General features: G+C 37.6%; 1 protein-coding gene across 1 annotated transcript; it reads left to right on the top strand.

The window, feature by feature from the left end:
- Positions 1-530: 530 nt before the first annotated feature.
- TBL13 (TRICHOME BIREFRINGENCE-LIKE 13) lies at positions 531-7017 on the top strand. Its single transcript, XM_087327615.1, has 6 exons — positions 531-1316; positions 2838-3015; positions 5464-5601; positions 5830-5950; positions 6154-6288; positions 6671-7017. Exons 1-6 carry the CDS (start codon positions 617-619, stop codon positions 6932-6934), a joined length of 1536 nt encoding a protein of 511 aa, XP_087183741.1. The 5' UTR covers positions 531-616; the 3' UTR covers positions 6935-7017.
- The last annotated feature ends 8772 nt before the right edge of the window (positions 7018-15789 follow it).

The following is a 15789-nucleotide window of genomic DNA, read 5'->3' as shown; positions in this document are numbered from 1 at the left end:
TATCTGAAGTTCTTGTTGGATCTCAAGTGTGAGTGGTTCAAAGAATGTTGTTGTTAGTCTTGAGTTTTTTATCTCAAGTCTATGATTCATTGCATATAGTTTTGTTCAACCTATTAATCAAGTCACCCAACCAATTATCAGGTCTCCCAACCGCCAGCTACCAACCTAAAATGATTAAACAACAAAAATAACAGTCATATTAACGTGTATTTGAGTGTAGGGAATTAGTCTCAAATCATCTCAAATCTTCATAGAGTTTTAATCAATACTGCTTGTTTTAATCACAAAGTTTTATTCACTATAAACCCTAAACCTTCGTTTTAATCATCTGGATAGCACTCAATCCTGATTCATGTTTTAAGTTCTAAGTTTTATGTTTAAAGTTGATGCTTTCTTGTTAGGTCCAAGTTTGTGTATTTTTTGAAGTGTTAAGTTTTATGTTTTAAGATGATTTTTTATCCCAAAACAAACAAATGAGAGATCACCGACAAAGTATCTCTTCTCAAAACATTTTCAGAGAAACAGAGTCGATGGGCATACATATACATACATACATCTGTGCATTGATATGAATATGGAGCTCAAGTTCTGAGGTCTAGTAATAGAAGAAGTATCCATGGCTACTAAAGATCATAATCACAAGAAATCTCCCGTCTTATCTGCACTCACTGGTGTTCTGCCTCCCCTCTGCATCTCATTTCTCGCCCTTTGGTTCTTCGGCTTTCTGTGGGAGCACTCTATCTCGAGAACGACAAACCACGCCTCCATCTATGATGATGCAAAGTGGAAGAAGAGTGGTGTAAGTGAAGATGGAGAATGGAAGAAAAGTAGTATACGCCAAGACGCAAAACAGAAGAAAAGTGATGGTAATGAAGATGATAAATGGAAAGAAAGGGATATAAATGAAGATCCACAAAGGAAGCAAAGTGGTTTAAGTGAAGATGCAAAATGGAAGGAAAGGAATAATGATGAAAATGCAAAATGGATGAACAGTGATATAAATATAGATGCAAAATTGAAAGGTAGTGGTACAAATGAAGACGCAGAATGGAAGAAATTTAGTGCTGAAATGACAATGGAGAGGTCTCATGTGAATGCACAATGTGATGTAAGCTTCGGAAAATGGGTTCTTGACAAGAAAAGGAGGGAAGCTTATAATGAGAGCTGTAGGGATATCTTTAAAGGATGGAATTGCTTGCGCAATAACAAATCTAATGCTAAGGATATCCTCACTTGGCGGTGGCAGCCCCAGGATTGCAATTTGCCACCATTGAATGCAACTGTTTTCTTGGAACGTTTCCAGAACAAACGGATTGGTAAGCATTGTATGAATGATTCTACATGTACCATTGATACATACAACAAAAAAACTTGCATTCATTCACGTATGTACATCTATGTACACACACACACACACACATATATGCATACATCCTTTATTTATTCGTCTTTAGAGCTTAAAATAAGATTGCTGACTGAGGAAACATTTTTCATATAGTGTGTTTGCTTAAATATGAATGACTCATATAAGGTAAATTTTCCTTTTCAAGCAAATATGAACTGTCCTATCGATCCAAAAGAAATATTTTCCTATATTCTGTATGCGACCATTGAATGCTGTGCATATGATCAGTAGATAGATTTTTTTATTGTCCTTCGAGGTTAAATATGACCTATGACACCAAAGGAAGCATTTTTCATGTTTGTGTGTAGCTGATTGGTGACTACCAGTGCTGGAGGATTTTAACCACAAGTGTTCAATGGAGAGTCTACATCCTTGCTTGGAGAGAGAGAGAGAGAGAGAGAACACGATATATTAACGTCTACTAGAGGCCAAAATTTGCGTATGAGATAAATCATGATTACAAATATGGTCGAATTATGTCCTCCATACTAAAACAAAAATAAAAGCTCTAGGTTTTCTTGAACTCCATGATTGTTATTTGAATGCATGTGGTTGAATGAGTATGGAATCCCCTTATATATCCCAACACACTCCCAACCAACCACATCTTCCCACATGTCATCGCTCCTTATAGATTTGTCTGCAGTCCTTGGATAATTGGTCTCATAGCTATCCTACACTTAAACCATTAATATTAGCTTTAGAGCTAGTTTTTAAAGTTATGCCCATAATGCAAGCTATTGATGTCGAGGCTGTTGTGATTGAACCACTTAATCACCTGTGGGTACTATGATCATTTTGCATGTTTGGTTATCATCATTTGCTTTGATGCATCAAACGCCTTACATGTAATTATTTGCGGTGGCTTGACTTGAATCCAGTTGACAAGATTCACTGTCCAGAATAATGTTACTACCATCATGTGGAGTGCCACCAATTCAGCTTAGATGATCTTGTGTGGGTTGGATGCTTTTCTACATATCATTTGTGACAACCTCATGACTAGAGAAGTACATTAATTCACTTTTCTGAAAGACCATAATGGTCCATGAGACCTGGTAATGATTACAACTTCTTATGTTCGTCAAACAAAGTAAACAAACAGAAAATATGTTTTTAATCTAACCCCCAAAGAATAAAAGGCTTGAAATTCCTCGTGAATCACTTGGCTCAATATGGAAGGGTCAATAGGATGGGGTGAAGGAAGTGTGTAGGTTTGTCAAAAGAATGAAGATGTGTAGGTACTAAGGACAGATCATTCCGGAAAATGTGGGAAATCAAGTTATGTTGGTATATATATATATATATGTACCCACATACATACATATATATTGAGTTCAGCATTTATTTATCCTCTTTTAAGGATTTTTGGTTTGATAGTGTTAGTAATTTCTTTAATCGTTTACATTTGTTTAGTTTGCAAACTTTGCAGGATTTGTGGGTGATTCTCTTAATAGAAACATGTATGTGTCTCTTGTGTGCTCTCTGAAACAAGCTTCTTCACGAGTAAGGAAATGGCGTCCTGTTGGAGCTGATAAAGCCATGACATTCTTGGATTACAACTTGACTTTGGCATATCATCGTACAAATCTGCTAGCACATTATGTGCAGTGAGTGTCTATCTCTTCTCTAAAATGAAGTTGAAAAACATCCTACCATAATTCATCCATCTAGATTTCTGAATGAATGTTGGAAAAAAAAGGAAAAGCAGTTAGTGAGGTCAAATATTTTATTAGTCAGGAAGTATAGAATAGTTTTGATAATCCAACCTTTAAAAGTTTAAAACCAGGCCAGGATCAAAATTTATGCTGTATCCAAGTAGCTTAGAAAGTGTCTTAGAGAGATGTCTATGTGCATCAAACTCAAACTGTGTATGAGAATATGACAACCCTCTGAACTGCTACCTGTCACATATCACACAAAAATCACGTGGACCATGGAAACTTAATCTCTTATGTTTTAACATGAGTGTTGATAAGCTGGAGAGTATTTTTCTCTAACATGCTGGCAATACATGAATGTGATCCAAAAAAAACGACACTTCTAAAAGTCCAGATTAGCTAATGGTCATTGGATAATTGTCCCTTTCAGTTTTTTCTGTAGGAATTCCAACATTTGTGAATGGTGAATTTGGAGCATACCTTTTGTATGGAAGAGCGTGACAATAAGTTTTTGTGAACCTATTCCAAGAAGCTTGTTACGTTCACATTTTATATATGAGATGACAATGGGATGATAAATTTCCAAAAGACTCTTTTTTAACTCTCTTATGTGGTACTCAGAATTTCCATTGGTGTAGACTTCACCGTCCTGTTACATACATGAGCACTCATTAGCGCTTTCAAGAAACTTAAATTGCATTTTGCACATGCCTCTCTAAAATTGCCTTATGTATCCTTTAAAGTCCAGTGATAACGAGTTAACAACGCTGAGTTACATACATTTTCAAGTTCCATTTTATGGTCATTGATTCCTTGTGTCTGGTAGCATGTTTAGAGGCCTGTGGATTTCCATATATTAATGGTGATTTTGGCATTTGTAAAATGTTTGATAACTGAAAGTAGTGAGGGTTGTGAAATCCAAATATGCTTACAAAAAGTTGATGTTACAGTGCTTTCTCTACAACTCATGATATTTAAAGCTGACATGTTTTTCATTTGTACTGAGTCATTAGAGAGAATTTTTGTAGTTGAAGTCATCAAGCATCAAGCAGTTACTATATCACAGTATACTTATAAGAGTTAAATTAAGAATAAAATACTTGCTTTACAAAATCTGTAGATATCACATAAAATAGACTGGAAGTAATAATGAGATAAGAGATGATATTGCTACTGGATAAGGGTAGCCATCCATAACATGATGGAAGTTTCTAGATCAATTATACCAACTTTCAATTATTTCTACTCAATTATTCTTCCATTAGCTAATATGGGTGCTTAACATTAAACAATAAAGAGTATTTTCATTCACATCTGAACGTTATTGTTCTAAGATTATCTATCATATTTTGTGTTTGGAAGTGATCATGACTAGTGAAAATTTGAACACCAAAGAATGTTTTTTAAGTTTCAAACTTTCTAGATTCTCTAGTGCTCAGAAGAATGTCTTCATTTTCCAATGCTAGATTGGTATTTTGTAATTTCCTGTCCAAGGATTATTTGAGGACTTGTGTACCCTTTCAACTTGGATATGAAAGTGTATGTAATTCAACTTGTCAATCTTGATAGCTTTACAGCCATAGCCATCGTGCTAGAATCTACATGCTATATGTAACTGTCTTAGCTTCACAGCTTGGTTTCTCGTATAGCATAATAATCTCATCAGAGCAAATGTCATACAAATGTGATAATTCTTTATGAACCTCTTTAAACTTTGCTTAAGGATGTTGCACATAAAACATCAAAAATTGGTCAACCTAAATTCGGAAGTGACCTAATTCCCACGGTTTGTTTTGATGTCTTTGAGCTCGAATTGTTCAAAAGCAGGAAGTGGCTCCATTCCCGTAGTTTATGAAGTATATTCTCTCTAGTGCTCTGTGCTAGACTTGTTCAGAGGCAGGAAGTGGAACATGAATATGCCCTTACGGGTATCAGTATGATTACATTTATCATCAATTTTCACCAGGCATGCATGTTATAATCAATTTCTTATGAAGCTTACGAATATGCTCCTTGATTCTTAACTCTTGCGTCTCCATGGATAATATCCAATACCCATCAGGTTTGCGTTCTCAGTTTTTTCTACATTCCAGAAATAGCTCTCAAAAGTCCCACTTGGTGATGCTTTTACGTCAACCAGTAAATCAAGATCAAAATTGAGAATTTAAATTGTAATTGTGCTTGTGAAGAAGAATTTTTTAGGAATTTTCTTCAACGAATTTCTTTTCATTTTCCTTTAAAGGGCCATGCAAGGCATTGTTGCATGTTCTCATAAATCTAAGTTTATTGAACCCTAAGTTTGCATGTTCCAATGCTAGATTGAAATTTGGTGTGAACCTAATAAAATTGGTGGGAAAACAATTATTTAAGTCCTCATGATTTTAAACTTTTTATCAGATGGGCAGCAAAGAGAAGTGGTGAACTCGAGAGCTTGGGTTACAAAGAAGGATTCAGGGTGGATGTGGATGTCCCGCAGAGTACTTGGGAAGAGGCTCCTCGCTTTCATGATATACTTGTTTTAAATACAGGTCACTGGTAAACACACCTTTCAATCTAATATAAATGTCATGGGATAGAGTTTTATAATTTTCTTTCCAATGTTAGAATGTCTCTTTCTTAAAGACTTTTAAGATTAGCATGTTGACATGGTGGTTTATGTTGTTTTTTAAAGGTTCTTAGAAGTTGAGATGCCGTTCTTAAGGATAATGTTGATTTTTGAAGGACTAGGTCTCTTTCCTAAAAGACTTTTTATTATATGTTTAGGTGGTGGGCACCTGAGAAATTTGATCCGGTGAAAACACCTCTGCTTTTCTTTGAGAAGGGAGAACCTATCATACCTACCAAATCACCTGAAGAAGGCCTTGACCTAGTGTTAAAAAACATGGTATCACTTCTTGCCTGAGCCTGGTAACTGCAACCTTCTCACATAACTGCAATTATGTCAATTCAGGATTAGGCAACATAACAGGCAAACCTGGTTAAGATAGTTTGAAGACATTGTAGTGCAGACTTCTGTCATTTCTGAATAAGTGATATTTTCTGATTTATGGTTAAAAAGCATTGTAACATATATTTTTTCCATTGCAGCTTGCATACATAGATAACGAGATGGGACCCAACAAGTTGAAATTTCTTCGAACCCAATCTCCTCGCCATTTTGAAGGTGGTGATTGGAATGAGGGTGGTAAATGCCACCGGCATAAACCATTGAGTGCAGAGGAGGTATGTATGTCATCATGTGATTCAATTCTTGATAATAAAAACATTTCCAAACCCTAAAACCACTCTAAACCCTTAACCTTAAAGATTCAACCAAAACCTTACTCTAAAATAGACCCTAAATGTTCTACTGGCCCTTCCCTTAGCAGGAGAAAAAATCGCCTTTCAAGGCAAGGCCATAGTGAGATATTATTAGGATAACTGTGAGTTTTTGAAAACTATGAGCTTCATAAAGGTTGTACTGTGTAGGGATTTCTTGTTAATTTTGACAGCTAGAGGTTTTCTGGTCAAATACCCAAAAAGTAAGGGTTTTGTGGTGTTTTTCCCTTAAAATTGTCACTTTGTTCTTATGTATTGTGTTACTTTTGGTTGGCTTTGTTTTTAGGCAAATACTTTCTTTTCTCCTGAAGAGCATGGCCCCAATGTAGAAATGGCCCTTGTGAATATGCATCTTGCAAAGTCTATCCAAGGTACTAGCTTTCAGCTTCTCAACATCTCTTACTTGAGCTCATTAAGGGCAGATGCACACCCATCCTTATCAGCTGGAAAGCTACACGAGGATTGTATGCATTGGTGCTTGCCAGGGGTTACCGACGTTTGGAATGACATTTTTGTTTGGCATCTTTTGCAACATTCAACGATATTTTAACCTTCTGACGTTTCTCTATATTTTTGGAAAATGTAAATGTAATTTAACAAAAACATTTAATGGATCACCATTGATTTGTTGCATTTCTCTCTATTATTGATTGTGCCAATGGATAATGACCGTGGGGACTTTTAAGAGATAATACTGACAAATTCATTCTTTCACCCTTAGTCACCTCTTTTGCTAATAATCTCCACATAGTAGTATTAGTTTAGAGTAATAATGTAAGAACAAGCCGAAAAATAGTGCTATGTATAACTGGTGCTACTGTCATGTTTGTGAAAACACCATAGAAAATAGCACCAAGGAATCTTGAAACTGCAATTATAAAGCCACCTTAGTCTTAGTCTTTTTGGTGGTAACTAGTACTAGATCACTATTTAGTGATAAATGGTTAACCCCATATTGCTAGAGATTTAGGAAAGTGTTTAATTGTTTAATTAGTATTGTTTATTTTAACTATAATGTAAATTGTCTATTATCAAGAGAGTATCTAGGCACTGCCATAAACCCAATGACCTCTCAATAAAAGTTGGACTGTTGCATAGAACTAAGAATACATGTTATAAATAGATGTGGACTACATTGTTAATGTTCCTACCTTGGGTGCTTCTACACATTTGTTTTTTTACTTCAAATATTGTTATTGTAACTATTCGCGGCAATACTAAGACATCACTTGTGCCCGATGCATGTACCCCCATTTGAGAGACGCATTCAAAGACTTCGTTAACATTGTTCAAACTTCAAAATGCAAACAAGCATGCCATGAAGTCTTGTCCTCTAAACATCAACATATAAACAAATATTAATTTGCTATTGTTATGCTAGCATCCTCAATGCGCTACATCCAAGTATAATCAAGTTAGTGCAAAAAAAACATTGAAAATTGAGTTCATGATCTTGAAAATATACAAGTTGATGGCCAATCCACTACCACCAACCGCATTTGTACACTCATCCTTAATCAAGAGATTTATGAATCTTCATGTTGATTAAGGACCTCATCATCCAAAAAAAACCACCATATTCCACTTGAAGAAGTCGACGGTGAAGCTCCATACATGACCATTTTGGGACAGAACCACAATCAATCCTAGCTAATCATTGCTTCTCTCATAGCTCTTATGCATCTTGTTCCAAGTAACTCCACAATAGCCATGGACCTAACCCAACAACCTATTCACTCGTACAATTGGTGAAAGCCTCAAGGCTCTCAAACAAGAACCATTAATCTCCTAGTGCATGCAAGAAACTAGGCTTAAAAGAGGGGAATTTTGAAATGGGCACAGTTTTGGCTCCTTTCCAACAAGGGTTGGTGGCCATAAGGATGTATATGATTGTTCCTATGAGGATACGCAAGGTTTGGACCCCAAATTTTATCAAAATAAGATTCACCTACATAATGAAAACAATGTTAATCCAACAATACAAACATGAGATGAACCCAACTACATGGAGATAGACTTCATCACGTCGACTTCATCAACTCGTCAAAAGGCCACATGGTTGAGCCTGATAGTCATCAACCCAAAAAGGAAGACCAAAATCCAAGTATGTTTCAAGTATTAGTATTAAAGGTAATGACCATGTATGATGCTTTCCCCTTCACTAACAGCATCCTAGACAATATCACGAGTCATTACCCATATGGTTTTCTAGATGACTGTAATGAGTCTACCATATATAAATGGCCCTAGAAGATTAGGAGGAAGTTGTGTTTGTTACAAATAAGGATTTGATTGTCACACTAATCAAGATGTTCGGCCTTAAGATTGCACCATCAACCATGCAACGCATAATAATCTAAATGTCTTTGAACCATACATTTGTGCAAAGTTTTTCTCAATGGTTTTGCATTTCTTGGCATCATCTAAACCAGCCATCACTATACATCAACAAATGTTGCAAAGCAAGATTCAACTTGAAATTGATAAAGTACATTTTTGGCTTGTCTATCAAAATGTTACTTGGCCACGCTTTCAAAAAGGTATCACAAATAGACTCCAACCAAGTACATCCCTGATGCGTTACAAGTCCTACAACTTATAAAAGCCTTAGTTCCTCAGGCAAATATGGTAGCATAACTAGATGCTCTACTATTGGGTAGACTTCCAAGCCCCACTCCATGCTATCATCCATCAAACACCTTTCTTGTATAAATGTTGAAGAAAAAGTTGGTCTAAGCCTCAATCTAGAATTTCATAACTTCGTAAGTTTTCTTGTGAGTCTTCATGTGTGAATGGCTCTAGATGCATAAATGTTATTATTTTTAATACAATGTGAATGTTCACACTTACATGTATTTACATGTGTATTCACTTTTAAAAAGCGAGAAATTTATAGGCATATTTTTGTTAGAGAGTGGAATAGAATTTTCAAGAGCTCATATTCAATTTCTTTGCCTTCACCATCAACGCCTCCTAAGTACAACTAAACGTCGACATTTTTGGACATCACCAACTCCATCACTAGCCACGCAATATGTGTTTTTTTGTGTTCTTCTTTGCCTTGTTGGTTGGGTTTAAGTTTTGGGAGGAAATTTTTTACAATAGAAGTTTGGTGTATGAATTTTACTAATTGATAGTCAATTGTTTCTAGACTTGGTTTCATGGTTTTTTATAAATCTTTGAGGATTTTCCACATTAAAATTTTGGTGGTATATTGTGCATAATTTTGTTGTTTTTCTTGAATAACTTCCACAAACACGTTCGCGTTCACAAGTGGAAGGCTCGAGTATTCCACATGTAAATTCCTTTTGTAAATATCCAAATATACCCTCTCTACAAAAATTGGATGCAGTAGTATCACATGTTCCACAACTTGATTAGAATTTACAAAATTAATAAAACATGATAGGTCTCCGAGTGGAGAACATGTGAAATTCACTTAACTTTGGATGTGTGGATATATTAATGCCATTATAATAAAGTTCAACAATGGCTCAATATCACACTTTTGTGCGACATGGCAAACACTCATATGAAGACTTATATTTGTTTGGTAGGTTTTGCAAAAATATGAGGTGTAATTGTATCCATGCTAATAAAATGAGTTATAATTTATGGTTTGACCCATACTCGTATCCATAGATTGACCCATGCGTGAAATTCGTAATATTCGACATCCGTAATATTCATAAAATTCGGGAATACAAAATGACCCCAAGAATATTACAGAACCATTCATTTATTTATTTATTATTTAAAAAAATAAATTTATATATTATATATATAAATATTATTAGGCTAAGGTCCCCTTTTTAATGTCAAGAGAGTAAAAAGTGGGGAATTAATGAACCTTTTTTTTTTTTTAATTAAAAATAAAACAAATACTTTAAAGTTTTTCATGTATTATAAGAATATTATTAGTGTGAGGTCCCCTGTTTAATGTGTGATAAAAATGTAAAATTTTGTGAGAACCTTTTCTTTATTCTATTTATTTTACATATATTTATTTTATTTTTTGTTTTATTAAAAATTAAAACATATAAATCTAAGTTTGATAAATATTATTAGTGTGAGTTCCCCTTTTTAATGTGAAATAAAAATATAAAATTTATGGGAACCTTTTATTTAGTTAATTTATTTACATTTATTTATTTATTTTTCGTTTTATTAAAAAATAAAACAAATACATTTAAGTTTTATATATATTATAAACATATTATTAGTAAGAGGTTCCCTTTTAATAACAGATAAACATATCAATTTTTGTGGGAGAGTAAAGTGGGAAATTAATGAACCTTTTATTTATTATTAATTATTATTTTATATTTATTAAAAATAAAATAAATACTTTTAACTTTTAAAGTTTTAAGTTTTCCATTTATTATATAAAAATATTATTTAGTGTAAGCCTCCTTTTTAATGTCAAGTTAAATATCCCATATTTAATGTGAAAGTCTCTTTGTTATATGATATATATATTAGAAACTAAAAAGTAGAAACTCTTTTTTTTCTTTTTTTTTAACGAATATTTTTTCATGTATTCTAATGCGTATTCGTATGTATTCGTATGGTAACCCCCACGAATGCGAATATGTCAATCTATGCTCGTTGTATATAATTGTGGACAATGTAAGATAGTGAACCTTAGGATAATGTGATTGAAATAACTAACTTATTAAGGCTTTCAATACTTGTGTTTAAAGTTTATCTAATCTAATCCTTAGGTGATTCACATGGGATTGAACTTTGAAGGATAACACTAGTGGGACTACAAGAGTATGAAACATGTGGATATTGATGAGAGGTGTACTCCAAGGTCGTGCAACTAATGGGACAATGTGCATCGACCATTATCAACACACTACACAATGTAAGCAACAATGGAAGACAAACAAACATAATAGTTTGATAATTAAGAACACACTACACATTCTAAGCAGCAATAGAAGACAAAGATCCATAATATATGGACTGACAGTTTGACAGTCTCGACAACCGATCTCAATTAACGACATGGACAGTCTTGATGACCATTCAACGAGGATAATATGTTTAGGTAAAGTTTGACCGAAATCAACCTTAAGGTTAACTAATTCATGTTTCTCCATATTAGAGTCAACAATAGATGCGATGAAACCGATGTCATAAGTCACCAAACCAAGTATAAGTTTACACTTCATCAACAAAACATTCTATTACATAACAATCAAATAATCAACGTCATTATCCTCTTCATCCCTTAGAGAAGTCTCATCAGCTATTTGTGCATTGTCTTTCCCTGTTAGCCGAGCAACCGTAAGATCTTCTATAAGGTCGTTATCAAGCTCAATTAGCTCCCCCAGTTCCCCAGCTAACGGAGGAATAGGCTCGCGTGAAGCCGGTTGAAACCTTTCCATATCAATGATGTGCTTTGCACCGACCTCCTCGTCCTAGTCTGGGCATTCCCACAAGGCCTTAATCCTCATATTTATAAATATAACCTACTCCTTGTCCTTCTCCAATGCTACAGTGTTTTTGAAGAGCTTCAATGCGCATGCAGATGTTGTCCCTGTAAAGAAAAGGGCAAGAAGACTTAGTTATCGAACCATAAAATCAGTATTGATTATCTCAATAACGTAAACCTAGTTCGAGGAATACCTGTGCCAGAAAATAGGTCTAATATCCAATCTCCTTCTTTCGAGAACATTTCGATCAAATGCATCATAAGTCATTGAGGTTTTTGGTATGGGTCGACAAGTCCCCATTCTGTCATGGTGACATGTCGCAATTTCCATGTGACAGTTGGATATACCAGTAGGTTTGGACCTCCGACTTCATTAGAATGCTCATTGATTCTTTGTTTCTTTATTCCAGCAGGTTTGAAACTCCGACTTCATTAGAATGCTCCTTGATTCTTTGTTTCTTTATTTCATTGAAGGAGCCAATTGTAATGTACTCAATGGCATTTACGAACCGAAAGGTTGGTCCTCTATTGACGTTGGCTTTTATCCTATAACAAATATTGGGAGAGTTAAGAATAGATTCAATAAATTAGGAACGAAGGTATGCTGAATGACTCTTATAAATAATCCTTACCAAGCAAGGTTCTTGATGTCGTGGAAACGAGTTCTCAACGCTTGAGCTACCGAGTACCCTTGGTCCATCTATGAAACACGACTATCCTCCACAAGGATGCAATCGTTAGCTCAGCAAAATCCTTAACCATTTTTTCTAATTGTTTGAACCTAAAAGGTTCATCATCATATGATGATCCAGCCATTCGAAATCCATAAGGAATATCTGCAATCAATAGTGTATATTCTTTCTTTGGCACTTTCTGGATCATCTCAACGATGTCACCACAAATCACATAATAGTAGAGATCTTTCGTAATTTCTTTCTTGTGGCTAATTTTTTTGAAAGAGCTATCTTCTTCCATTTCATATACCTTGACTAAGCAAGGTTCTTTTTCTTTTCTGGCTCTCTCGAGATGTGCAAGGAAGGATGTTGGGAAGTCGTGTATATCCTTGACTTCTCCTGGTTTCTTGCCTCGACACGATTTCTAGTAGAGACAATAAGGCATCGAGTATTAATACACAACATCTACATATTAAGAAAACGTTATTATTGTTAATCCTGGGTTGGACAAGCCACTAACACAGGGTGTCCTTCTGGAACACTTCACCAAAGGGGTGGTACGGTAAGGGATGGAAGGACCGTAACACAAAGTCGTCCCTCTTCCAATTGTTATCCTGATCGATTAATTACGCGCGTAGAATAAACATTATTAAGCACAGAACGGAAATAATAGGATAGACAAGATATGAAAATAACAACATTCCTCTATTCATTATCTGTCTCTGTTTACATCATATCCGGATCCTTTTATAGGTATCCGGTTGTGTTACAAACCGGTGCCAACCGGCAACCGGCTACGAACCGGTCCGGATCTAGATCGGCATACCAATTCCGGGTCCATCCGTTCGATCTTATAATTATAATAATTCATTCTTATTACAACTCCCTTTATCCCAAAACCGGCTCCGCTTTCATACTTTAGCCTAACCGGCCAACACATGGCACGCCCGTGCGATAATACCTTGTACGTCGAACCCACGGGTTAGCCCCTTCACTCATTTTCCAAAATATCCAGAATACTCTAGTCCAGGGGTTCCAACGGTTCATCGGGCAGTTGCTCCATCTGCTTCTGCTGTTGTTGCTCTGTTTGTTGTTGTTGTTGTTGTTGTTGTTGTTGTGGTTGTTGTTGTTGTTGTTGTTGTTATCCGGCATGATCCTCCTCTCCGGCTTCATACGCTCCCGGCTCTACGGGTCTTGGCCCCTCTGGCTCTAGCTCTTCCTTCCTTGGCTTCGCCTGTTGTTCCCGTTTTGCTTCCGCTAGCTCTTCCAGTCTGGCTATTTCTGACTGGCCTCGGCCGGTTCCGGCTACATTCGGTGGCTGCTCTGGAGATTGCTCTCTATCACTTATGTTGATTATCGCCTTCATTTGTGAGGCCACCTACCATCTACGCTCCCGCTCGTACCGCTAAAATTGGAGTTGAGTGACAACCTAGTCATCATCCAATAGTTCTACCAACCGCCAATTGTTCCCCTGCCATGGACAAGAAATCGTCTGACAACTCCTCCTAGATGGTTACAATGCTCTCTGCATCCATCTTGTAGAAGTTGTCACCATCCTTTCTCCGATTTTCCGCATCCACTCACAGCGTTTGTAATTCCGTCACCTATTGTGCCCATTTTGACCACCATTGCACTGAGCTTTCACCAATCATAATCTTTGTCCTTTCTTTCCATGCTAGCACAATGTCGCAGATCCGGCTAAGCCCCATCTTGGATTTGTCCTCCGCAACATGATTTTCCTCCTTTAACTTCTTTATCAGGCCCGTGATTGCCTGTGCTTGCACCTCATATTCCAGCAATTGGGTTTGATACGTTATTTGAACCCTACTTTTCTCGTTCCATCTTGTCAAAGTGTTGTCCGCTAAGCACAGTCCTTTCTCTTGCCACTTCCTCTAGCAACTTTGCCAACTCAACCGCCTTCGTTCGTTTTGATGGGAACTCGACGTTCCTTATGTCCGACGCTCGGCCACAACCGAGATTCTTTTCATACACAGAAAAAACAGGTAATGAAACGCGACACCAAGGGGAGAAATGGTACACAGGAGGTTTACGTGGAAAACCCCAAAATAGGGGAAAAAACCACGGCAGCCCACAGGCTGCAAACTGTCACTATGTAGGAATATACAACAGTGAGTTCACTGCGGCAACGACCTCGTGCTCTCAGATCTTCGCCACAGGCGGCGGTTACAACAGAGGCAACGACCTCGTCTCTCTCTCTCTCTCTTTGTATAGTTACGCGCTCTCGCTTCTTCTTGCACCAACAAGGAAGAATAACAACAACAACTACCAAAAAAGGTTTGCCCTAAGTCATATTTATACTAATATGACTTTTCAGCTATTTACAAATATAGCCTCGATGGGCTCTCAGAAACATATTTACGAATATGTCTCTTCCTCCGATTCTCACCGGTTCTGTACCATCCGGCTCTCCGTAGCCGGGTACTCCTCATCCGGTTCACATCGGGTCTGCACCATCCGGCTCTCCGTAGCTGGGTACTCCTCATCCGGTCTTCACCGGGCCTGCACCATCCGGCTCTCCATAGCCGGGTACTCCTCATCCGGTCTTCACCGGGCCTGCACCATCCGGCTCTCCGTAGCCGGGTACTCCTCATCCGGTCTTCACCGGGCCTGCACCATCCGGCTCTCCGTAGCCGGGTACTCCTCATCCGGTCTTCACCGGGCCTGCACCATCCGGCTCTCCGTAGCCGGGTACTCCTCATCCGGTCTTCACCGGGTCTGCACCATCCGGCTCTCCGTAGCCGGGTACTCCTCATCCGGTCTATACCGGGCCTACACCATCCGGCTCTCCGCAGTCGGGTACTCCCCATCCGGTTCATACCGTTTCGGCACTGTTCTTCTCCCTTCCCATCCGGAGGGACCTGTCTCCCAACAAACTCCCCCTTCACTCCGGCATGGGGTGTCTTTCCAGCCCGATCCTCTTCCGGCATGCGTCCAGCTTGTCGGGTGTCAACACTTTGGTCAGCATATCTGACCTGTTCTCGGCCGTGTGGATCTTCGTCAGTGCGAACTCCTGGTCATCTACCCTTTCCCGGATCCAGTGATACCTCCGCTGGATATGCTTCGTCCGAGAATGGTAGGCCACATTCTTAGCAAGGTGGATGGCACTTTGACTGTCGCAGTAGAGTCGGTATTCCTTTTGCCGGATACCGAGCTCTCCGATGAAGTCCTTCATCCATAATATTTCCTTGCCGGCTTCTACAGCCGCCATGTACTCCGCCTCTGTGGTTGACAATGCAACCGTCTTCTGCAGCCTCGACTGCCACGAAA

Source organism: Azolla caroliniana, unplaced genomic scaffold (genome assembly GCF_043228905.1).
Source record: "Azolla caroliniana isolate FFs.n. ecotype wild unplaced genomic scaffold, voAzoCaro1.0.p SCAF_1, whole genome shotgun sequence".
Classification (NCBI taxonomy): Eukaryota; Viridiplantae; Streptophyta; class Polypodiopsida; order Salviniales; family Salviniaceae; genus Azolla; species Azolla caroliniana.
The sequence above is the reverse complement of the archived record's forward strand: the minus strand, read 5'-3'. Positions and strand labels throughout refer to the sequence as shown.